At 48.1% G+C, this 26,074-nt stretch overlaps 2 protein-coding genes across 5 annotated transcripts in view; one reads left to right on the forward strand and one right to left on the reverse strand.

Annotated features, from left to right (window-relative positions):
- LOC135917323 (U11/U12 small nuclear ribonucleoprotein 35 kDa protein-like) overlaps window positions 1–22,464 on the reverse strand; it is a 55,697-nt gene extending 33,233 nt beyond the window's left edge. For 2 of the 4 annotated variants that reach the window (XM_065450899.1, XM_065450898.1), the window contains exon 1: window positions 22,324–22,464. The gene's annotated coding sequence lies outside the window, so the exon portion shown is untranslated. The remainder of the gene's footprint in view (window positions 1–22,323) is intronic. The other 2 variants (XM_065450901.2, XM_065450900.1) reach the window with 2 other exon arrangements.
- A 24-nt stretch (window positions 22,465–22,488) lies between these two features.
- LOC135917322 (zinc finger protein GLIS3-like) overlaps window positions 22,489–26,074 on the forward strand; it is a 64,440-nt gene continuing 60,854 nt past the window's right edge. Inside the window, exon 1 of the mRNA XM_065450892.1 lies at window positions 22,489–22,709. Coding sequence (XP_065306964.1) covers window positions 22,643–22,709 — 67 coding nt within the window. The 5' untranslated portion in view covers window positions 22,489–22,642. The remainder of the gene's footprint in view (window positions 22,710–26,074) is intronic.

Below are 26,074 nucleotides of genomic sequence, written 5' to 3' on the forward strand. Positions count from 1 at the left end.
GCCGCAATTCAGGCGTAAATAAGAAGGAGAAAAAGTAACAAGCACTTACAGTAACACAATTTGTTCCTTCGTTTTTTTTTCCTTCGTCCTTCCAGGTCATTTCGTTGTAGCGGCGGTCGAATGTAAACAGAATTCATATTTCAGCATTGGTAAGATATCATATATATCGCTTTACAACCGCCCTAACGATCTTTAAAAGATGGTGCGTGTTAAATGACGCAGTTCGCCGACTAACTGTCGTGCACATTAAGAATTTTGTGATTTTCTGGTCGTACATACTTTATGAAATCGCAAGCACCAAACTAAAAGCTCAGCAATTAGTTGTATACAGGCATGAATGCATGTATGCATGCACGCCCAGACACAGACACGCTCAGACACACAGTCAGACAGACTTCGCTAGTCCTCACACGCATGCTGCAGGCAGTGCAGCTTGTGCAAGTCCCAACATGCCCGCTGAGCATGTTGCGTGCGTGCATGCATGCATGCACGCCCAGACACAGACAGACACGCACAGACAGACAGACAGACAGACAGACAGACAGACAGACAGACAGACAGACAGACAGACAGACAGACAGACAGACAGACAGACAGACAGACAGACGTCCCTAGTCCTTACACGCATGCTGCAGGCAGTGCAGCTTGTGCAAGTCCCAACATGCCCGCTTGTGCACGAGTGTCGACGACACACGCCCCGACCTCTCTCCGCCCTCTTTCTCTCTTTTCTTTTTGCTATTCCTTTACATAGTTTTCAACTGCGCCATTTTCTTTTATTTGTCTTCTGCAACCACGCTTTCCAATCCGTTCCTTCCGCAATGCGTCTTCGAAGCAGACGACGACAGCACCACGCCGTCTCAAGTTTGCGTGCGCCGCATGGCGGCGCGAGCGTCGCGTCGACTCTCGCGCGCTCTCGCGGCGTACGCGCTGCCGCTGTAGCGCCACCTGTTCGCACTCTATTTGTTCTTGATTTCGCTCACCGCCTGCCGTGCTGCGCGCGCGATGCTCGCGATGGCGCTTCCTAATTATGATCTACGCGCCGCCGCAGCGCAACGTGAGATGTCCTCGCGGCGAACGTTCACCCTGCATAAAAACGACACGAGACTCGCAGACGACGGCGGCAGCAACAGCGCGTGGTATGTACGCGTCTGCTGCTGCGTCGCCTCTCGTCTTTCGACGCGCCACTTGCCGAAAAAACGTGCGCGCGCGAGCTCCCTTTAGCGCCGCCGTAGATGGGCTGGGGATCCACGTCGCGCCGCAAGTGCGTAGTTGTTCGCAGCAGCGACGACGTTCGCTAATGGCGGTGCATCCACAAGCGCTTGGGTCATTGTTCTCAGGAGCCGACAGTGAAGAATGGGTTGACTTGCAGTGCAGATCTGTCGGCTTCTGCAATCTACGGTGACTTCAGCATTGCATTGCACATGCAGGAAACTTGTACAGGATAAGTAATCCTGTTGATACGCACCATATGCAACGCGAATAGCGCTATACACATGGAAAATCTGTGACGATCGCGTTTGTAGGTCAATTTCTATTGCCTTTTTTCAGCTGTACAGTGTCAAAGATACCATCTTCAGACGTAACAACGAGTTATTGCAATTTTTCCGCCTGGAAATATAATCTATTGCTTCTTCGGGAAAGTTATACGAGCAGCATTCCGACTGAAAAGTAATGTCACTGAAACATGAGTAATCCAAGTGATACCAACCACATGCAACATAATTTGCGGTATAACCATGGTTGTGAAACATTTAGAATGATCGCGTTTGTAGGTCGATTTCTATTGCCTCTTCTAGCTGTGCATTGCTGAAGATATCGCCTCCACATGTACCATTGAGTTTTCCGTTACGATTTCCTGCACGCATAAGCGATGTAGAGACATCAATTTCGACACGAGGAAGTGCAGGCAATCACACCAGTCACGGTGTCAAAATTCAAGGCACACATATCAAAGCCTCCTCATCTCACTTCGTAATTGACGATTACGAGTGCTCATGTACAGGAGAAGGTCCCGTAGTCCGAACAATCACGGGGCCTTCTGACTGAAGAAGTCGTGACACCCAAGTCATAAGCGGGAGCTTAACGTAATCCTTAAAAACAAAAGCGTACAATCATTGCATTCAGTCCATACTAACCTATAGGACGGATACTTGGGTAGCAGACAAGCTTGAAAAAAAAAAAGGCATAATGTTAAGAAACAAGAAGACAGCGGTGCAGATTAGTGAGCAAACGGAGGTAGTCGATATTGTAGTTGATATTAAGAGGAACACATGGATTAAGGCAGGTGATATAGTGTTTCTGAAGCAGGAAAACGGTGGTCTATTAGAGCTGCAGAACGTGTACCTTGAGAAGGGGGAGCGAGGCCGAGGACGGTCGTGATAAGGCTGTGATAAGATTGTGACGGCTGTGATAAGGTTGTCCGATGCAATCAGGAAATTCTCAGGCATACGGTGCAGTCAGCCGACGCAAGACCGGTGTCGTTGGAGGTCGCTGGGAGATGCGCTAGTTCCCGCAGTGGACATAAATGGGGGTGATGATGACGATGACGATGACGACGATGACTGAAGAAACGAACGGACAGGTAGCGAATCCGCGCTGACACGCAACGAAGCGTTCGTCAACCAATCAAAGGCGCATGCGGGATACTTCGTCTTGAAGAAGTGAAATAACCATAGTGGTTTACTGCATGCGTCAGCTTTCCTGACTGCAGGGTCTCAAGGTCTTTTTCTACCGAGTCAGCGACTTGTCGTACGATCGGCTTTTGCTGCGAGAAACGCTGTACTCATTGAAATATAAATTTAAAAAAAAGATTTGACACGGACGGTAATCTACAGATTTGTCGCAACCACAGAAGTTGCGCGTCAGTGTCAGCTGTTTCGATAAGCAGTGAATAAGCGTTCCTGCGTATGACTCTGGACAACAAATCACAATTACTTCTCGACGGGAGTTCGTGCTCAGCTCCTAAACAGTAGGGGTGCTGTTCAGCGCCGCCCCCCCCCCCCAAAAAAAAGGAAAAAGAAAAAAGAAAGAAAGAAAAGGGAAGGCGAGAAAGCTGTCGGAAAAAAATTTAAAGAACTTGACAAAATTACTCCATTCAAACTTAACCAAAGCAAACCTCAACCTACAGCGGCTGCGAAACGTACAACGGACCCCAACAAGTGGTGAGCGGCGCATCTTTCGGTGGAACGAAGCAGCAGGTGGCGTGCAGCTCTCACTGCACAGAACTGTCTCGAGGCCGGAGGGTACGGCTGTCGGCCGCTGCCTGCGCTCCTTGCAGGCGGCATGCCGTCGGTGACCGTGTTCGGTTACGTCGTGTTGTGGCAGCAGCACCAGCTTACAGTGGGGGCGTTGAACCCTGAGCGTCTTTGCCGAACCGCGCGAGCCGCTGCTGCTACGCACGTGGTGCGCTTGGGTGCTTCGGATATCGTCGCCCCCTTTCGCCAACCAGCGCTTTATCCGAATCGAGGCATTATGGGGGTGCCGCCAGAAAAACACACACACACACACACACACACACACACCTTCAATTTTTATCTGCTCGGTAGGATGTAGATACGTTTTTGGTGATAGTGAGCAAAACGCAGCATGCATGAATCCGCGTCATGAATGTTTTTTTTCTTTTTTTACTGTGATAGCAATTACATGGACACTTCAAGAAAATTTTCTAAGTTGTCAGCGTCGGCTTCGCCGTGAGGCTCCGCATACATTAAAAAAGATTACTTCGCCTAATTATGACCCTCTGAGGTGCTGTAAAACGATAGTCGTGGTTACTGTAATAAACAGTTAGTATAGACGAAAGAGGGAAGCTTCGGCCTCGAACTGACGTTTCGACAAGAGCGCTTACCTTCTTGAGGGGACGTACGACAAGGCGTCAACGCAAGAAAGCTTTCGCGTAGCTTTTGTGCTGTGAACTTGATTTCCCCATGTTCTCGTTATAACAAAATAAAACTAAGCTATTACCGTTAGCCTATTTTTTTAACGCCCCCTCGTTGTCCACAGCCCCAAATACAAGCACTGCAGACGACAGTTAAAATTGCCAATAGGCTCCGTCGGTGTCCCTATATTCCAGTTAAGACGATCCGCAATTTTCACCGCTATACTTAACAGGCCACTTAAAGTCACCCACAGACTTCGAAGCTATACCCGGAAAGACAAGTTAAAGTTGCCATATGTTTCACCAACTCTTAGCCGAGCAAGCGTCGAATTTTTGCTACATAATGTACGTGTGTAGGCTTTTGTAGGCTGACTCCTGTAGAACACCTGTTTGAGTTTGATGAATTGTGCAAACTATGGTGCAGTGAGCTTTCGCAAGCCCGACCATTCCTGCTCGGATGGACAACCGTACTGCCGCACGCAGTAAGAGCTACAACGCGCTACTTAACTACAACGTGAGAGCGCGTGGCAAAGCGCTACCGCTTTGCCACGCGCTCTCAAGTTGTGGCTCACACTGAACGCAACAGCACTGCCGAGACACGCCTCACTGAACACAACGTGCAAGGCTGTGTGTAACTCCGATTGCGTCATGAGCGGCGTGACAACAGCGCCATCTGTCCACTCGATACATGCACGCTCGAGTAATGGCTTCATTCTTCTAAACAACGATAGCAAAGTAAGGTATACGTGGGTAGTATTGTTGCAAACGTAAAGCGATAATACTTTAACATGTTTTCGTTACATCGGCTTCAGCAAGCGACCACCTTTTAGCTTTTCAAATGCGTTTCACGTCAACGTAACAACCATTTGTAGATTTTGACGCCGTTCTGACAGACTAGCCAGAAAAAGTCCTGTGTTGACTGATCAGTTAGAAATGCTCAGAAATTTTGCCACCTTCATTACAGACCAATCAAGGCAACCAATCTACCTCGCCGCTGTCCTGATGACCACTTGAACCTGTCCGCGTACTTCGCCAGTCTCGTTATAGACCAGCTAAGATTGTCCACATGCTTTTCTGTCCTCCTGATAGGCCAGTGAAAGTAGTCAGGAGGCTTGGCCACTGTGATTGGACCATTTAAAATCGCATACGAGCGACGTCGCCCTACGTAACCTGTTCTTATAGGCCACTACAAATGATCCACAGATTTCGCCAGCATTGCAAACCAGCTAAAGTCTCCCATTTACTTCTTCATTTTTCTGACAGACCGGCTAAAGCTGTAAGTGTCCTTCGCCAGTCTCCTTTAGACCTATCAACATGGACAACGTGCTTCTGCACTCGCTTCATTTATCCACTGTCACGATGGGGGTGGTGCGGGACGCTTGTTCAGCTCTGGTCATAGGCCAGTCAAAATCGCCCACATAGTGCACTACGGACCTGTTAAAACTGCTCATAGATCAAGACAGTCATTCCAGTTTGTTGGTCTGACATACTAATAAGTTCGTGCAGTGTGTCGTCGCATTGCATCTCCGTCCTTGTCCTATAATGCTGCTCAGCTTCCCAGCATGCCCATAAGCTTCGCCACTGTTCTGACAGACCAGTTGAAATTGCCCACCTACTTCGCCAGTCTCCTTATATACTGCCTGTATAAAACTTTATATATGATTTTTGTATATGTATATGCTTTTGAGCTCTCCTGGTTTCTGCAATGTCGTGATAGACCATTTAATATCGTCCATGTGGTGTGTCACCCGCAGTCAGCTAAGCTCAGAGGTTAGTCGCAATCATTTGCAGTTGTCGCCAGCTTTATAAACCAGTCAGAACCTCCCACAGACATCGCCACTGTCCCGATAGACCAGCCGAAGTTCAACATATACTTCGCGAGCCTCACTGTAGACCCGCTATCGTTCACATCTCCGCTATCTGGGTTTCTCCATCGGTGTGATATACCACTCGATATCGCCCATGCAATGGACCACCCTCGTCAGCTACGCTAGCGCGTCAGCACTCGAAATCGTCCGCAGACTCCCTCCGCTCTCCCGATAAACACGTCCGCACGCCAAGGACAATCGTGGTACTGCAACGTCCTGTGCAATGCCGGGCAACTTCTTGTCCACATCTTTCTCCCTCTCTCGGTTTCTCCAACGCTGCGATAGACCACTCGACATCGTCCATGCACTGGACTACCCTCGTCAGCTGCGCTGGTACGCAAGCACACAAAATCATCCGCAGACTCCCTCCGCTCTCCCGATAAAGACGTCTGCACACCAAGGACAATCGCCGTACTACAACGTCTTGTGCAATGCCGGGCAACTTCCTCGGTCGGGTGTCGCGCGTGCGGGCTCCCTCACCTCCTCCTCCTCCTCCTTCTCGCCGGTTGTTTCGGACGCTCGCGCAGTGGGCCGACTCCCTATTTTGAGCGGGCCGTCGTAAGGGAGCGTACGATAAAAATACGAGTCCCTCTGACACTGACACGATTCTTCGAGATGCACGGCGCGTTGGCCTTCCTTCCGGTGGTACACACGCGGCGGCGGCGGCGGCGGCTACACAAAAGAGCCACAGGCCGAGAGCAACAGCAGCAATAGCTCGAAGCAGGAACCGCGAAGCCACGCTTGGTTGGGGTGGCCCGGAAGGGACCGGGAGGGGGGCCCCCTCACTCGTGAGCGCTCGATCGCCCCTCCGACACCAGCTCAGCAGGAACCGGAGGATCGCACGCGAGCGTTCCTAATCTCTGCGCGGCATCCGACTCGGCGTGGCCTCAAGGTGAGGGCCTTGAAACGCGCGCGCGCGCGCCCGCCTGGAGTCTCAGCAACTCCCCCCCCCCCTTCCCCTCTCACCCCCCCCCCCTCCAAACACACACACCTCATTATATACCTTCCATTCCCTCGTCACTTGCACACTTCCCTCGCTACAAACACCGGCCTGCAGCGGTTGCTTTTCGTGGACCGTACAGGCTAGTGCACCCCCCTCTACGACGTCCGCGGGATCAGCTGGCCTGGGAGTGGAAGCGGTCGCAGCGAGTAAATCAAGAACTGCAGTTGGGCCACAGAGTTACACTGCTAAACTGCTCTAATTTTGTTTTTATTTTCTCTGTTACTGTACTGACGAAAGTAGTCACTTCACCTGCCAAAGCCAAAGGCTAGTCAAATAAGACAACAAACAAACAAACAAGCAAACAAAACCTGATAATAATACCTGTCGCGCCACACAACATTGAAGTGACAGGTGAAATCGCTCATTAACTGGCTTCTAGCATAGGATAGTCACAAGTGTACGTTCTTGAGTCACAATTAAGCCACTGTTGCAAACGACGGTGAACCCGCAAACGAAACAGTGCATTAGCTTACTTTCGAACTTGCTCGCATTTTAAGATGTGCTGCTAATACAAGCGAGAGATAATGCATACGGAACACAAGAGGGGGGCGGGGGGGGGGTGAGGGTTAGTAGGTTGTCAGGTTGGATGAAGCGTGTTCTGCTCTGTACTATTCGTTTTTTTTTTTCTGAAAAAAAAACGACATAGAATTCCGTGGATATGTAGGAAATGAAAGGTAAACATTCGGCAGAAATCTGCTTGGTAGGGGAAAACCGAATTAAAGAGCACAAAAAGACCCCAGCCAAAATTTATTTGATTAAAAGAAAAATGCCGCCGTTGTCTTGGAGAGAGAAAACCACTAGTGACGGCTGGTTTCGGAATCCTGGCCCATCCAAAAGTTGTCGTGTCACGTCAATTGTTCGTCAGGAACAATTCCCGCTGCTTTTCGAAAAGGTTGCGATAAATGTCCGCATGCCTGTCACAGCGCTAAAGATTAAAAAAAAAACGAAGAAAAGAAAATGCATATATGTCCTGCTACGCTTCACGGCATCTCATACATGAAGGAGGAGCCGATCTGGCTCCGAAACGCCGAGTTCTTACAATTAAAATAAATTTTTGTTAAAGTTTCCTTTGCCCTTTATTTATGTAACAAATGGCTCAGATTCAGAAGTCGCTGCTGGTCGATGGTGTGATTTAGACACAAAACAATCAAGCTCTTCCGCTGCGACCACAACACAGTCAGGCTGTCCCACCTAGTCGGGCTTACAAGAGGCGTGTCGTGCCCTTCTTATCGACAAGCTGCAGAGCGTGACGTCATGAAGATATGATGGTGCTGCTATAGCATGCAGTGCAGGTAAAAAAAAACAGGAAAAAAGAAGCACTTACATTTCTACCGACGAATTTTTTTTCCCCAAAAAGCAAGGTTCACACCTTCGGCCACGTTTTTAACGAGTTGCTTGACAAAGCGGCCAACAACGAAGAAAAACCAAAACGTCTCGACTGACCCTTTTGCTATAGCATTGTGCCCCTTCCCTCCCTTCTTTAGAACTTGGAGATTATCCATAAGTGACCGCCTGCGCTGTCTGACACCCGAGTCACACATGCACTAACAATGTTCACACGGAAGCCGAAACGTCTATAGCTCCTTCGACAAACACCATTTTGGTCGGCGTTCTGTTAACTGCCTTTCTAATACGAATCCACGTCCTGACCAGACAACAAGGTGTCGTCCAATGATTGGTTTCACGAACAATGTTCACAGAGCACTATCGTGTATGACCTTGCCGAAGCCGTCTAACGTCCAATAATAGCCACAGCCCTGCATTCAGACGTGATGACATTCATTGAGTAGCTTCCCAGGACAAGTGAACAATTTCGTTCGGCCTGGAGGAGTGAGGGGGGGGGGGGGGGTAGGGGCTTTCATTTTCGTGTGCGGGCTCGACAAGTTTAAAGTGACAAGCGACAGCTCTCGGTGACCAATGGTAGCGCCGGAGCGGACGGTCATTAGACAATCGGAGCCGGCTAAAAGTGGATCCCCAAAAGTGAGGGCTGCAGGCGTAGAAGGAAGGATCCTCGGTTCCATGCCAACGTTTGCCAACGTTTCGACAGGGGCGCTTGTCTTCGGCTCGCGGAAGACAAGTCCCGCTGTCGAACCGTTGGCACCGGGGGAGGCCCTGTTCGCCCCCAGTCCCTTTACAAGTCGCCGTATTTCCCTTTTCGTTTTCGTCTGCCTTGAAACGCGATCGTTTCGAAATACGAAACTTGGTTACATCGCGCGATTGCTGCAAAAAGCACGGCATTTCACGCGAATTCCGGCACCTCGCGAATCTAAGCGCTCTCCCGTCTTTCTGACGTTCATAATTGAGACGAAACGAACATACCGCTGAACCTAGGCGCGCCTCGATTGTGTGTGAGTGGTTTTAAAGGGGAGAAGGAAGAGATAAGTACAGCGCCGTTACTGCCTCTCGTGCGAGGGCACCTCCACGGCGCTGTACGGGTGAGGGGAAAGGGATAAAGAGGGTAGCGAAGAAAGCAGGGTATAGAAGTGAGAGATAGCCCAGCGGTAAGGTACGTCAGGAAGGCGCGGCAGCTACTTGGCACCGCCTATCGTAATCATTGGGGTAGCAGCGTCATTAGAACAAAATTTGATACTTTCGATTTGAAAAAAAAAAAAGAACCTGCATGCAAGGAAGCCAGACCTGCGATCAAATACACAAAGCCTTTAAACCATAAAGGTATAGCTGTTCTAACTGTTTAGTACCTTCGATATTATTATGTTCTCTATTACAATTGCTCGGCACCTGTTCTAACAACGGCAACGTACGAAGTGCTTTCGGATACGAGCCGTTAACGGTGAACACAATCCTGGTTCTTCTCGAGTGCGATAAATTGGCACCGCTTGCGCACCAACTATGAGAAACCTAAAATGAGTCACCTTCAAGCATTTTTTTTTTTTGCCATCCTCTAACTTGATAGCGCAAAAATTATGAAAAAACAAAAAAGACGGAGTGCCTAAGTTTGTATCACCACGTTGATTTATGGCTTCTACCGATGTGTAGTGGTATACTGTTGACATTTCACAAATTTGGGCTATAGAGGAGCACTTGCTGTTCCAGCCTGTTCTGGCACTGTTTTTACTACCTTTAAGCATGGCTCCCGCAGGCGAGGCTACGTCACAAATGAATTGAAATTTAAAACACGGAACGAAAAGAATATAGACGACACGCACACAGGATGTGGATGTTGACGCAGAGCAGCATTGTCAGACACCGTCTGGCAAGCTTTCACCCCACGTTCGGAAAACGCATTGTCTATAGCTTAAACGGAGAAGGTGCACTTAAGTTGCCGGCAGCAGACGCATGGGTTGCAAACAAAGAAAAAAAATTACGGCAGAGCTCATCTCACGATGACTTTCGACTGTAGTGCGATTAACGTTAGAGTAATGTAGCGACAGACCGCGTTCCTGACATCACGTTTGTTTAACACGTCTAGTGGTACCTCTGATACTTTCGTTGCTTCGGCTGTGTGCCACATACTCCGACATCATCCCAGTTTATGACATTCGCTTGCCAAGATCGCCCATGATCATGGCTGCATGACAACGACTGTATTGGCCTCGAGCTCCACCACTGGAAAAGCTGGCGCCACCGTCGGCGTGACGTGCTAGGAGGGATCACGTGGACATAGCGGCCGCGTCGGCTGCTTCGGGCGCGCCGAAGCGAGCTGAAAACGAGCTTAAATTCCCTCGTACGCTGCGGTTTTCATTTAGTGGCGAAATTTTCACGCTTCGAGTGTCTCCTTTACAACGCTTGAAAGCACTACAATAGGTAGTGGCTGCCTTTGAAGGCGCGCGACATGGTAGGCTACTGCTCGGTGCCGCAGGGCCGGACGCACGTAACGGAGGCTGGTGTCAGCCTTATTCGCACGTAGCCGCAGGACAAGAAGCTGTGTGAAGCTTGGCTCTCGAAACATAAAACCGGCAAACAGTCATCGGCTACAACTCGAGTATGCAGCAAGCACAGACGCAAGGAAAATTTCTGCTACGGCGCCCGGTCTGCGATGTTCTGGAAACGCGCACTGAGACGCTCGCCCCGAGTCCGCTGCCCGACTAATGTCATGACGGTTTAGTCTATGAACTTGTCGATACTATAGGTACTGGCAAGTTTAGTGGAGTGGAAAGGCAGCGGTAAGAAGCACATTTAAAGAAAGCATGGCATATGGTCATGTTTGTGTTATGAATTAATGCACTGGATTACAAAAAAGGAGCAGCGGGAAATTGCACGCTGAGAACGCCGATAAACATACAGTGCGACGCAACTCGAGAAATAGTATTGAAAGGTTAAAGAATTTAGAAGAAAAAAAGATTGAATCGTCGCGACGGCACATCACAGTCCCGTAGGCGTCGAAGTCTCTACAATGAAATTATTTTTGAACAGCTCTGATAGCGCCCACGCAACAATGGTTGCTTGTATACTGTCAAATGCTCATATTCTGCGGCCTTAAGCTCACGGCACGGTGCGAAAACGCGCGCGCAGAAAGCGAAACAGTGCGCGGACAAGCATGCAGACGCGCAATCGGTCGCTGCGAATCTGCGCGATCGCTGCATTGAGGCTTCATTCTATTACGCTCCATTTAGTTATACAAACACTATAAGAACATATTTCACATAGTTTGCTCTCAGCGTTTACCTACCTTTCACGCAAGAAGCCGGTTCGGGAGACTCCATTGCGGCGACCGCGCGCAGTGGCGTTCACTGTGCGTATTCGGTAAAGAGATAGCGGCTGTAAACGATTGTGTGCTTTCAGTTTGCCCAAGATTATTATTTAGACAGTAAGAAACTTCTCTCGTTTCGAAATACTTTCAGAAATGTCCGGGAGAGCTCGCGCGTGGTGTTTTCAGTGAGCGCTGACAGCAAAACCTATGAGGAGCCCGCCACGTGATCCCTCATACTACGCCAGCGAGGCGCTTCCGATAGAGGGCGACTCCGTAACTCCTCGCCGCCAATACCCGCCGTGGTTACTTGGTGGCTATGGTGTTGGGCTGCTGAGCACCAGGTCGCGGGATGAAATCCCGGCCACGGCGGCCGCATTTCGATGGGGGCGAAATGCGAAAACACCCGTGTGCTTAGATTTAAGAGAATGTTAAAGAACCTCAGGTGGTCCAAATTTCCGGAGTCCCCCATTACGGCGTGCCTCATAATCAGAAAGTGGTTAGATTATGGGTCGAAACCCCATAATTTTTACCGACTGTATGACGCCGAGGCAGTGACGACGATGGAAAAACGAAGAAGGAATGATGTCGATGGTACGAGAGAAACGGTTTAACTACAACGGTATCAGGGCAATGTTACGTATACTTAGTTAACCTTTTCTCGGGGACTACACTTCACCCGCTAACAACTTAAGTTATCGGTCAGCGCAAGACGCGCCTACGTGGTTGCAACTTACTGCAATGTTATCGATGCTTCTATCCGTTATCTGTTGTCACCGAACTTTGTGTTAACTGATTGTATGCGCCACGCGAATTGTTTAGAACTTTCTGGAAGACAACGGGCACCAGCGATTATACTGGAAACCTTCGGTGACTCATAAAAATTCGCAGTTCCGTCGGAAAGGCGAATCACCGATTGCGATAGCGAATTTGCAGAAAGCTGTACGAAGTAAGGATAGTAGGTTTATCGGTTGGCCGTATAACCTTGTAAACATTCGCTTACTGACTAAATTAACAATGATAGAATGCGTAAGCTTGACTCAACGAGAACGTAGAAAGAAAGAGACAGATGGAGACAGCGCCGTCTTTGTGTGTCTGCTTCTTTCTACGTCCTTGTTCAGTCGCGCTTACACATTCTATCATGGATTCAAGCCAATTAGCCCGTCAACGTGTTTTAACTAAATTGACCAGCATGGTGTCACGCGCACACAGGCAAACATGAACGCAGATCGCTCGACGACAGCGGAAACTGTCCGTGAAAACGCTGGAGTTGGGAATCGCGCCAGCAGCCGCGAACCAATTGACCTCCGAGCATATGCCGCTTCAACGCGTACGAAACGCCGAAAGCACAGCGCATACGAAGCTACCGGCACTACGCGCACTAACGGAAAGGCCTGACGGAAAGGCCTAACGGAAAGGCCTAACGGAAAGGCCTAACGGAAAGGCCTAACGGAAAGAACAGACGGACACAGCGAGTGTACAGCTTGGAGGACATAACTGCCGTAACAGGGGCAGAGGTAAATAGATATCTAGAAGATGTAGAGATAAATAGAAAGCTGGAAGAATGAAGGTAAGTAAACTGTGGCGTCTAACGTCGAGAAACTGAGCAGTGGGTTATGAGGGGCGCGATATAATGGAGGGCTACGAATAAATCTTTCAGCGCCATAGGGTTCTCTATAGCGTGCGCACAAAGCACTGTACGCGAGCGATCGTTCGTTCGTTCGTTCCTTCGGACGGACGGCAAGGCAAGGCAAGGCAGGCAGGCAGGCGAGGCTGCAGGTACACACAGGGCGAAGACAGATCAGTGAACGTGCTTCGTTCCTTTCTCTGCCTTCCTCCACTCGCGCTCTCTGCATGTCGCACCAACTAAGCCAAAAGAAGCGCGTTCAGAGAGACGAGGGTGCACATTCAGAAGCCCGAATGCTGTGGACAGACGCGCGCTCGCGCCCACTTTGCCCGAGATGTTTCAGCGATTTGCGCAAGGCCGCACCGTGCCAAGTTTCCGTATTTCCGGCGGCCCTGTTTAAGCTGGATGCTTTTCGCATTGCCGACCTTGGTGGAGGAGCGTCCGGCCTCTTTAAGCACGGCTGCGCTGCGTGCTTCCCGTGAGCTATAGCGCGCGGGAAGCTCCGGAGCCACACAGGGGCTTTATAGCCGATCTGTTCCGAGAGCTCGGACCCTTATGTGCCCTGCGGGATCTGTGCCAAAAATCGGCGAACTTGGCGAAGTTTAGTCTCGCAAGTGTTCTGCGCAAGAACTGACTCACTCGTATGGGAGAACGAAAAAATAAGGAAGAGAGAACGAAAAGCGGGCGCGGCCTGCCTTGAATCTTTCACGCACGCAGCGCCGTGTGAAGGCAGGAGAATTCCTGTTGCCCTGGTCGTCATTTTACCGGCGGTTTCTTTCAAAGCGCGACATGCGTACGTGCGGGCGACACGTTAGAGAGTTTTAGTGTAGGGGACGGAAGCGGCTTGCGTACGCAAGAACTAGGGGTGACCGTACTGCGCATGCGTAGACCCAGACGTAGGTATCTGCGCATGCGCAGTACCGTGGCCCCTAGTTCTTGCGTACGCAAGCCGCTTGCGCCCCTAAACTAAAACTCTCTAATGTGAGTTTCGCCTGCGTGAGTGATGGGGCTTGTCGACGAGCGTGCGTAAGCCTGGCTGCACAAAATTGGGAAAATTTCCCGCGCCAGAGCTTATAGTTACGGTGGCGCCGTTGCGCCTCTTATCGGAGACAAACTATTCGGAAAAGAGCCTGATTCGTTGACACGCGCTTTGAAGTAACAGTACTCCAAGATATTGGGTAAGGTCATAAGTTAGGCTAGTTGGTTTCCGTTGAAATACATGCGCAAAAAGAAAAAAAAAGTCTGACACAGACTAAAGACGTGAAGGACAAACGCTATAGACTTTCAACTCATAGGCTTAGAAGGGAAAGGAACATCCTACGAATATATCGAGCACGTCAAACAAGAACGACGAGGCAAACGGAGATAACCGTATCTCCCTTTCCGTTAGCGATATTCAGGCCACACTTATACGCACTTATCTGCGGCTTGGTGGATAGTGAACGCTTCGAAATCGCTCGTTCAGATTCAAGCGCATGTTTTTGTACACACGCGTCAGTCTACAAGCTGTGTTCACGACACAAAAGCTGTCAGTTCGGGAGTGCGCCCCCATCTTCGGCGATGATCGGCTAAGTACACACTCGCCATTGGCGCCTTTACATGCAGGTGCGCAATGATCGCTATGCCTAACAGTGAGACAGCGCGCCCCGTCTGTCCGATATAAGCATTTCCACGCGGCAGAGGTTTCTTGTATACCACGCCCGTCGCACAGGCGACGAACTTTCTAGCGTGCCTCATCTCGCATGCCGCTTTCTCTTTCCCCGTTGTTTACTTTTGGGCACGTTTCGGCAAGCTTACCTAGAGCATAAAACACGACGGGGGTACCGCACTTTTCGGCTACCTTCTTTAGGCGGTGGGACAGACGATGTACAGGCGCCGACAAAAGTGGTATACTCCACGCAGCGGGAGCCGGAGCAACTGCAAACTGCATCGCAACGCCATCTACAGGCAGCATCTGGGATAATGTCTGCCGATAATAAAGGACACCCATTGGCTGTCTCAATCCCAGATGCCGCCTGTAGATGGCGTCGCGATGCAGTGTACCGCTGCTCCGGCTCCCGCTGCGTCGACTGCGTCGACTTTTGTCGGCGCCTGTACGTACGTCTGCGTAAGCGTGGCCTCAACAAATGCGGCTTTCGTCTCGGTGACAGGGTTTGCCGCCGAGAGTGCCTTCAGCCTGGCTACACAAAATTGGGAAAAGTCTGGCCTCAGAGCTCACACTTACGATAGTGCCATAAGAGTAAGCCACGTGGACGGGTCGAACGTAAGGTGCAGACGAAGCACTGACCAGAACCATAAAGCAAGTGGCTGAACGAGAGCCGATCCACTATACAGGTGGACTGTACAAGTATAATTAAGCCTCGCCGTTCATCGGCGTACGATACTCTCAAGATTCTACTGGGTGCCAATTTTCTTGCGTGGGCGAGAAACACACATGCCCATATGCGTGGGCATGTGTTTGGGTAACCTTTCTCCGTCATCGCCCACCTACTATTCCCCCTGTGTAAGGTAGCCAACCGGACGGATATCCAGTTAACCTCGTTACCTTATGTGTAGTGTAACGCAAACGGAACGCAGAAGGCGGCGGAAAGACGAGGACGCATTACCTTCCCTCCTTACCTTCCACTCTGCAAGGTAAGAATGCAAGGCGAGGAAACAAGACTTTCTTACCTTGCGCTCTGCACGTTCTTTCTGCAGCTTACGTCAGCCTAAAGGCTGTGTCTGTCCTTTGTACCGTCCTCGCTATGTTTCTTTAGCAACATAAGATGTACCGATCAGCCCGAGTCCGTTCTCTTCTACCGAAAGTAAAAAGCACTGGAAACAGGCACCATAGTATACACATTCCGCTTGCAAGAGGGACTCGAGTTGTTAGACGCCTGGTGACACGTGTCACCTTTCGGTCCTGGAATGTGTCGGTTAGCGGTCAAACTCTTGGGAGACTAATGGCTGTCTGAATATATTACAGAAATTTCGAGTCCAACTCGAAGCTACGCAAACTTTCATCATTATCAGAACGGACAGGCTTTATCCACGACGTGACGAACTTGGTGAGAAGCCAAAAATTTTCTAGGCTCCGACCTGAAAAGCATGCGTCTCCAACGCTGCCGTGCCAGGCTCTCGGGAGAGCTCGTTGAGTTGCCTTTTCGGCGACTTCCTCTGAGACTCTCTTGGCGCCCTCTTGCAACCAAAAAAAAAAAAGAAAGAAGAAGGAGAAGAAGAGAGAACTGAAATTCTGAAGCGGGCCAGCCTACAAACCGCACTGGCGATCATGCCTTTCTTTGCTCACAGAAAAAGTGAGACCGGAAAGGAACTAAATCTCTCGCCGTCTCTGTCTCTGTATCCTCCGAAGATTTGCACGAACGTCGATTTTCTGTTTACCTAGGGTACCGTGTAAACTCGCGGCTCGAGATGGTTTCCTCGAGCGCTCGGTCGTTTCTTCACTTTGTTGTTTTTCGGTCGCCGCGCGCTACAGTGCTATGCACTCGGGTTCGTCCCGGTTCGTCCGTCGTAAAACGAATGCCGTTTATTTAACGCAGAGTTGAAAAGGGGTGCAAGGGACCGGGAGAAAAACCAACGACCGTTTCAAAATTAGCGTCCGCAACTTCCCACGTGATAGCTTCGTCTGCTCGCGCAAAGTCTCGCTTCTCTTCTCGCTGTATACACTCCCCATGCGCGTAAACGCATCAAATCACCCAGAGGTCGCTCACATCGATTTCTTCAGGAGCTTTTCTTGCATTTCCTTCTCTCTCTCTCTCTCTCTCTGGTCTACTTCTAGCTCGTTAACGACCCGCAACTCACTCTTTCACTCGGAAGTTGCAAAGCTTGCGACGGGAACTTTCTCACTACGAACAAATATCACGTGGCCGTGAGCAGTGACGTCACGAAATTCGACCACGTCACCTCAAGGCTGCGGGCTGGGCGTGGTTACTCTGACCATTGGTGAAACGTCGCCATCGTTCTGCTAGAACCTCTCAAAGCCACACGCAGAACATCCTGTGAGGACGTTCACGCTTACATCGTATGCTTAGGGTTCTTTGACTGTTTGTGAATGGCCAGAATGATGTGCCTTCGGCAGCCGCATAACTTCAGTCGCATTCTTTAGAGAGTGATTGTCGAGAGACGGAATAGGGAGGGACCGATTTGATGGCCGGGTATAGTCGACTCCGAATACAACGAACACGGATTAAATTAATTATCCTCTACATCGGACACATGAACCTTACGGATCTATACTCACGTAAAATAACTCGCTCATAACGAACAGGACACTGATGTATCGAACTAGAAGCGGATGCACCCAGTGCAACAGAAGCTATTTCAATGAAGATATTCAATTACGGTGGAATATACGGGATTAATACTATTAATGTACCCTGCCTGCCCCGCAAAAAGACGACTTCGTCTTTATAGCTCAGCGAGGGCGCTTAGTGCGAGCGAAATTTCAGTTCAACGAACAAAAATGAGGACACAAACAAACAAACAAGCAAGCAAGCAAGCAAGCAAGCAAACAACCAACCTCTCCCTCTCTCTCTGTCTCCTACACTCACACACAAACTGCGGTGACGTCATTAATTCTACATCAGCAAGGCTTCCAGTTTACCTGACTTCCGAATAGGGCTACCCGCATTGATAAAAATCAGCTCGTTTTTTTTCGACCATTTATCTGCATAAAATCGTCCCCATAGTGATTGAAGTGTAAACAAAACCAGCCTATGACGCCATATTCGAAAACCTCTCATTTTTTTCCTTTTAATTGCCATATTTGACGCCACTAGAAGATGTCACTATTCGAACACCGTCTAGTTTTCAGTTCCAGTTCAGTTCCAGCGAGGCCCGTAGGGAAGGCCTACCTTGCCATCGCACTGGGATTCAAAGCGGATGGAAGTATTAACCGACCAGCAGTTGAGATATGTTTACAGTGTTGGTGGAAAAAAAAATCAGGGAAGAGATTGATAAGGCCGGATCCGTTAAAGGCATATGTAACTGTACAAGGTGGATATATAGGTTTTAAGAATAAAGAAAAGATTAGGGAGATATAGGCAAAATGTTACTGATAAGCAGGTATAGCTTAACCGATTTGCTCAAGCAGGCTGGGTGACTATCTGTCCCCATCCCGGTCAGAAGGGGATGTCAATAACATCATTATTGTTCAGCTTCCATGGCAAGGATGGGTAGTCAGTGCATTTGTTTAATCTTCGTGATTGTGGCTTTGTTGACTGCGCTTTATCTTTATAAATTCCCAATTCATATTCATTGCAAACTGTTGCATATTTAACGCAATATAATATTGTGGAAAAATGACTTTCAAATCCCCGAAGCCGTCCGAAGCCGGAAGGACACTGTTTAGGAAAATCCACGTTCTGACAGCGGGCATTCGACTTGCTGCAAGTGGAGCCACTTTCTACTAAGTAACTCAGTGGAAGAGTGCGAATATTGGCCAAACCATAAAGGCGAACGTCAAGATATTGAAAGGAGTCCTAAATGGTTCCTATTAGTACGTAAGCATTCTTTGGCGAGCACCCCAGCAAAATTTGTCCATCCCGTGACGCCTTTGTACCTCCAAAATAAATGCATAATTGGTCAAGTTAACACGTTTGATTGTTATAATAGCGTAACAGTAAATGATCGGAGGCGACGGGTAGACACGCATAAATTAGCTAAATAAGCAAGCAAAACCGAATTAATAGCCGCGCCAAAGAATGCTTATGCATTAGTAGACAGAATTTCTGTAGCATTCTGTTCCTTGTACATTGTTTTACTGTTTTGAGGGTTGCTGTCAGGTTGCTGCTGTCGAGCAAGGCTAGTTTTTGAAACTAAGTGGACCTTGTCGCTAACTCGATACCAAGACAAATGAGCCTAATCGAGGGCTGGGCAAAGATACTTTGCAATTGTATCACGCTACGATACAAGATACTAGGGCAACAAGTATTTTAGATGAAGAAACAGGATACTACCGCAATTATTGTATCCGATACTATACGTTTCATTTATATGTTAAGATACTTGGATACGTTCGCAAATTTCTTATCATAGATCTAATATAATGTAGCAGCAAACGCGTATGCACAGAAATATGCTAGCTTGGAAATTTCTTAATTCCGACTAACCTAGTTTCATTTTAATGAAATGTCTGTTAGTATCTCAAAATTTTTCTCTTACTCGAAGTATAAAATTTTAAACAATTTATTGAGGTTGCTTTAGCTGCTTAACATGAAAACTCTCTTTACGCTGCGCTGTCAGCGGTTTTTGCTTGTCGCTTTTGTAGTTGAAAGGAGTCACTGCTCTGCTTGCCGACCAGCTGGCGTATCGTCAGTAACTACAAAAACATCAATAAGAAGCCTCTGCACTATGGTACAAATACCGCTGTGGAGTTTTACCGTCTGGGGTTTTACCGTCTGGAATTTCACCGTCTGGAGCTTTACCGTCTGTATTTTTACCATCTGGAGTTTTACCGTCTGGAGTTTTACCATCTGGAGTTTTACCATCTGGAGTTTTACCGTCTGGAGTTTTACCGTCTGGAGTTTCACCGTCTGGAGTTTCACCGTCTGGAGTTTCACCGTCTGGAGTTTTAACGTCTGGAGTTTTAACGTCTGGAGTTTTAACGTCTGGAGTTTTAACGTCTGGAGTTTTAACGTCTGGAGTTTCACCGTCTGGAGTTTTGCCGTCTGGAGTTTTGCCGTCTGGAGTTTTGCCGTCTGCAGTTATTACGCCTACCCTCGCTGGAGGGTTCTGGCGGTAAGATAAAAGAATGTCGCTTCCTTTAGATTTATCCAGTTGGCATACTGGCAGCAGTATCAGCTTGAGAAGCGGAGTTCAGCCAACGTATATAGTTTCGCACGGTGACGTTGCGATAGTCAGTATCTTCTATCTTAATATACACGATAGATTCTTTCATATTTCGGAATACAGATACTGATACAAGTCTTCCCAGACGTACCATGATACAGCTACAAGATACGCAAAGAGTATCTAAGATCATGGTTATATTGCGCTCAGTTTTACAAAGACGATATAAGTGAAGGACGGGACGTGAAAGGACGTAGTGCGATGTCCGTCCACGTCCCGTCCTTCACTTATATCGTCTTTGTAAAAGTGAGCGCTATATAACCATGAACGTTCACCAACTAGCCCCTTTCATTGCTTTACTAAAAGTATCTAAGATACATGTATCCTCGATACTGCTTAGTAATGGCCTAATCAAATTGGATAGTACCAACATTGTTTTGAAGACGGCGACATTGCTGGGCGTTATCAACGCACGCAAAAAAAAAACTTTTTTATTAGAGTGCTTTTTATCTGTACTGCAAGTTTGTATCATTATTAACATTATTGTTGTTCGCAATGTCACTTAATTAGTTTCTTTTAGTGTTGCTTTGTTAGGTGATAGCGCTATCATTCGCATTGTTGCTCTCAGAGTTTCTTTGCAACATTGCGGTGTTGCTCTTAATGCTTTGTGATAACGTCATTGTACGCGTATTAACTGTTCTTCGGCTCGTTTTTCCTATCAAGCTATGTGAAAAAGTGTGCAAAGCTATACACGTCACTGCACATGACCAAGAGCCAATGAGTACCCGGCATCGTATCTGTGTGCCAACATATACTTCTATCGTGTAAGTAAACGAAGAAAAAGAAGTAAAGAAAAAAAGTTAATGCGCTGCGCGAGTATTGTTGTACATTCTTCAGTCTACGTCAGTGCCAGTAATTGCTCTGGAATGCACGGTGACGTGTGTGTAAACACGTGACCGACCTGAGCTGTGCGATTAGACTCGGCGACCTCCCCCCCCGATCGTGCTCGACCGTGCATTTATACATTCTAAGTATAGCATTGCGGTTCTTAAATTGGTCGCATGCTATTTGGTTACGGCCATGCTACAAGCCTGTTTAGAAGAAGATTACGCGTGTACGCACGTCGAACGGATGAACAACCTAATATGATGTGGCTCTGTTTAGTATAGTTATAGAAATTGAAGCACCTTTCGCGGTAGCTGGGGGTGCCTATTGCTAGGGCTGGCAGCGCCAGAAGAGATTGACCGTCTCCACAATCAGGGCAAAATGTCGCCAATACTCGGTCTTCAAGCCGAGACGAGACTAAGCGAAAGCCGATTTTACCATTCGTGTTTTTTCAATCGCGACGAAAAACAAGTAACAATGCCCAATTCCGATCGAGGAGGGCGGTCCTGGCACCGCCATGTTGTTACGCTAGCCGCGTAAGCTATGCAAAGTCCGCAACGCTAAATTGAAAAGTTAGCGTCTGTACGTAACCGCAAATCTCTTGATAGCGCTCTGAGCGTGTGCTTTTTGGACGTACTCAATGCCTTTAAGTACGCTATGATACGGCACATATTCACCCGTAGGTTCACTGTTTCTGATAGTATGCCTCCTCCTTCACCACCGTAACTGCACCGCGATAAAGCAAATCTTAATTTCTCGCCTGCCGTAGTTTAAGCCATAAGGAAGGTGTTCACATATCTCCAGAGCGCTTGGAGTAATAAATACTACAATAGAGTGTAAAAGCCAGGCGAGTTGGTTGACCATCATAGTAAAAAGTAGTGCAAAAATAATTATGGTAACGCAAGTCGGAGAAGTACGCAGAGAAGACAGGTCACTTGTTCGTTCAGCGCCTGTCGTGTGTATTTATCTGCGTCATGTTGCCGCTCTTTTTACGCCGTTTTTAGTGTGCATACGTACGAGTTCTGTTTTGGAGGCGTTGTTTATGTCACAACCCAAATATGCGCGAAAAGCGGTAAGGGCTAAGCGGGAGGTCGGCCAAGGCGTCTAAAAATTATGGAAATAAAATTTTGGACTCGCTATTCGCAAGAGGCGCCTTTCTCGTGAGTCACTTTTCAATTTCTTCTTTCAAACCTTTCTATTGCTAAGGCTATTTGTTAGCCATCTTAAAGTGGTGCTATCGCTCGCAAGATCTGCGAAGCTAATTTACATTTATTTCTTTGCGAGAAATCTATCGTCCACTTAGGCAATCAATCAATCAATCAATCAATCAATCAATCAATCAATCAATCAATCAATCAATCAATCAATCAATCAATCAATCAATCAATCAATCAATCAATCAATCAATCAACGCTACCAGAAAAGTGCGCCCCGCCACAGCACGGAATATTTTCGTAGGTCGTTGGTTATGACCCTTCGGTTCTACGGCGAAGCAGTTTAAAACAACATCCGTAAACTTTTTTCCTTAGCATTAAACTTTACGTTCCACAGACGAGCACCGGTGTGGTACTTATCTCTAAGGCGAGACGCTGTCCGCGTGAAATGTCCTTCAAATATGCAAAGCGACCGTACCTCTCGATTGTGCAGGATGTCCTGCCCGGCCTCAAGTATGGACGGCTGCAGCGGTGGACTTCCGGGTGGCGCCAGCGCCAGGGAGGCCCGTCACGTGGCTGTCACCGCGGGTCAGCCTCCGACACCGGTAGGGACTGTCGCCGGAGGTTCGCTGGTCTCTGGATACGGACCACAGCACCAGCAACAGCCTCAAGACTTGTTCCTCCGGTACCAGGCCGTGTCCCGGATACCGCACGGCCTGGGCTCATCGTTAGACTGCCGAGTACCTCCGTTCATTCCACCGCGCGATGCGCCAGCAGCACTGCCAAGGCCGGCCACTATGCCAGACCTGTCTCACCTGTCCACTGGAGCAGACGCGAGCGGCGAAGACGAGAACTTCCTTCCATGTGAGTGGCAGTCAAGTCCTCTTCCTTGATATACGCACGCTGGATAGAAAAAGAAAAAGGTGCACAGATTACATAACAGATTAGGTTAGAGAGACACACCCACATGGCATGGTAAGTTGGGCAGGCTGACATAAGCCAGGTATAGATTACAGTTTTGTTAGGTTTTATGGAGCGAAATCAACTGAGCATATGATGCGCCAACGACAAACTTATGCGGTAGTTGAATAGATTTAGCAATATAGATAATTCCTTAAAATGCGATTGAGAGAGAGAGAGAGAGAGAGAGAGAGAGAGAGAGAGAGGGGAAGGAAAGACAGGGAGCTTAACTAAACTAAATCCAGTTTGCTACTCTACACGTGGGGAGAGGGACGGGGGAGTGAAAGAGATAGAGAGAAAACATGAGTCTATCACTTTCATGTGCACTAAGTTAGGTGCAGGATGCCTACAGTCGGGCACTCGTGTCTGTTGCCTTCAGGAAGTGAAGAAGCGATCGAATGGCTTTCCAGGCTACTGAACTGTGAGGCCAGGCTCCCAAGACCTTTGCTTCTGTGAATGGCCTATCGTCCAGTCTATTCAAGGCACACTGGGGAGTCTGACACTGGTTATCGAAGCGAGAACAGTGGCCCAGAAGATGACTGACGGTCTCTTCACACTTGCACTCAGCGCGAATAAGTGTCAATCAATTCAATTTTATGACCGGCACCACAGAATGCACTCGCATATACATCCTGAAATCCCGAGGGGTGACCCAACGCGGAAGATTTGAGCACCCAAGTGCGACTCTCGCGGGAGCGGATTGATTACTAAACACCTATCGTGCCTTTGATCCAGCTACGGCGTCCAGCACCCCGCCCTCTTCGGATAGCATCAAACCGATTAGCTTCAAGGCCACCTTCATAGGCGGGGATCATTTGACTATGACCGTATATGTCGCTTGCGCAAGAGCCACTGAGACTGTAGCTGCAGTTCAAGTCGAAAGCTCTCTGCGACAGTTTGTAATTTCGGTGAACTTCTTAACTAGTGCGCGCATGTATTGCTCTTATACTGGTTTCTTTTTGTGTGTGAAACGTGGTTACAGTGCTAAGCAACAATTATAGAGATATCGTAAAACCCTGATAGCGAAATAAATATTACCTAACTATAAGCGAAAACGAGAATCGCGTATCACTGTGTGCCCAGAAATACATAGAGACGAGCCACGGCTGCCTGTGGCGGGTTTTCCTAATAAGCGGAGCTTTTTATCAGACCCTGACCTCCAGACTTTGGCTCTGCGTTATCGATGGACATAGTGCCTATCAGCACTGAATACCTGTGTTCGTAATCCTCGTCCGCTGTCTCTACGTATTCATTTGTCGGTACCGACATGCCGTTTATCGTCTCAGTAAGAACGATTGCTGAATGAATGAATGAATGAATGAATGAATGAATGAATGTGGGAACGCCTTTTGTCGGTCCCGCCGGAAAGGCAGGCTCGGACTGACCGGCCGAAACAGGACTGACCGGCCGAAATAGCTTGTGTGTTATCGCCGGTTCACAGTATCTCTCCTTCACACTTTCCTGTGTCTCTTTGCTAAAGGCTCCGCCGACGGTCGACGGAGAGCAGTTTGACAGAGGCGCCGACACGAAGATAAAAAACGTTGTCGCCGACAGTCGGCAGACCGAAATCGGTGCCGGGTCGGCCTAGTGTGAGTGATCCTTAATCGATCGGACGTAGCCAACGACGAGGTGGCGATTTATCTTTGCACCAACATTAACTACTGATCAGTCCAAAATCGAAACGTCATGGGGCGTTCGGGCCTCGACAACGAGTTTTCAAACAGACGACAGCAACGTGATGTATCTTGCGAAGATTTGTCGTTGCAGATGACGATTTCGGAAACGATGGCGTTGCAAATGCCACCATGAATGAACTTTGCGAGCGTCCAGAAGGCGATAATTTTTAAATGAGATCGTAGGCCCTGCTGCTTAGCTACGCGTTACATTGCTGTGTAAACGCCGTCCATATCAATCGTCCAGCTTTAATTTCTTGCGCTTACATAAAATAACGTGGAGTCTGACAACTTGAAGCGGAAGAAAATCGAGGCATCAGTGAAATTTGAACGCATGACTACTGAGCATAGACTGAGAGTAGCATGCCAACAGCAAAAGTGACGAATAGTTGGGAAGCCGTTTGTGGGGTTATAATATCACAATCAATCAATCAATCAATCAATCAATCAATCAATCAATCAATCAATCAATCAATCAATCAATCAATCAATCAATCAATCAATCAATCAATCAATCAATCAATCGATCAGTCAGTCAATCAACTGCTATCATCAACAATTAATTGTGATCATACACGTCGTTCGTATACTGGAACACGACGATTACAAATAAAAATGCAATGACATTTTATGTGTTCAAATGACAATCATTTCACAAGGGCCAGATGTGGCTCAGGAGCGCCATGACATATGGTGTTGGTTTCTCAATGTATTATGAATGGAGTGGACAATGAGAAAACGAGTTGTAAATGGTAGACGCAACATGCCTGTAAAAAGGCATAAAATTAAGTCGCTGTAAATTGGGTGAAACATGTGAGTATCAAAATAATGAAAACGACCATTGATTTCAGCTATGACCATAAATGTTCCCTTAGGAGTAGATGATATAGCAAAACTTATACAATAAAACTAGCGCCTCAAGAGGGTCCTTGAAGTCAATAATTAATTATGGGGTTTTACGTGCCAAAACCACTTTCTCTTTATGAGGCACGCCGTAGTGGAGGACTCCGGAAATTTCGACCGCCTGGGGTTCTTTCACGTGCACGTAAACCTTATACACGGGTGTTTTCGCATTTCGCCCCCATTGAAATGTGGCCGCGCCGTGGCCGGGATTCGATCCCGCGACCTCGTGCTCAGCAGCCAAACACCATAGCCGCTGAGCAACCCACGGCTGGTCTTGAAGCCGAGGGCCGAGAAGCACGCGCTGTGAAAACTTCTTGCACTGCAGCGTGCAAGGCGAGGTTGCGCTACAGATGACCTGGCCAGACCATGCGTACGGCGTTTACGTTTGCTAAAAACCTCAAGAGGAAGCTTTAGCTCGGGTGCTTTTATCTAAATACATGTAAAAGGAGAATTCGTTTTTCTCGGCAACCACTGCACCAAATTTGACTGGGTTTGCTGCATTTAAAAGACAAACTTAGAATCTAGTGACTGTTGGTTTCAAATTTTCGAGTTAGGTCCTCAATTTTTTATAAAAAATTGACGAAAATTGCAAATTTTCAGAAAACGAAACTATCAAGTTTACAACTCTGTAACTCAACAAGAAAAAATGATATCGCAATTCTGTGAATTGTATCTGATAGCACATCTAAAGTG

Source organism: Dermacentor albipictus, chromosome 9 (genome assembly GCF_038994185.2).
Source record: "Dermacentor albipictus isolate Rhodes 1998 colony chromosome 9, USDA_Dalb.pri_finalv2, whole genome shotgun sequence".
NCBI classification, from domain to species: domain Eukaryota; kingdom Metazoa; phylum Arthropoda; class Arachnida; order Ixodida; family Ixodidae; genus Dermacentor; species Dermacentor albipictus.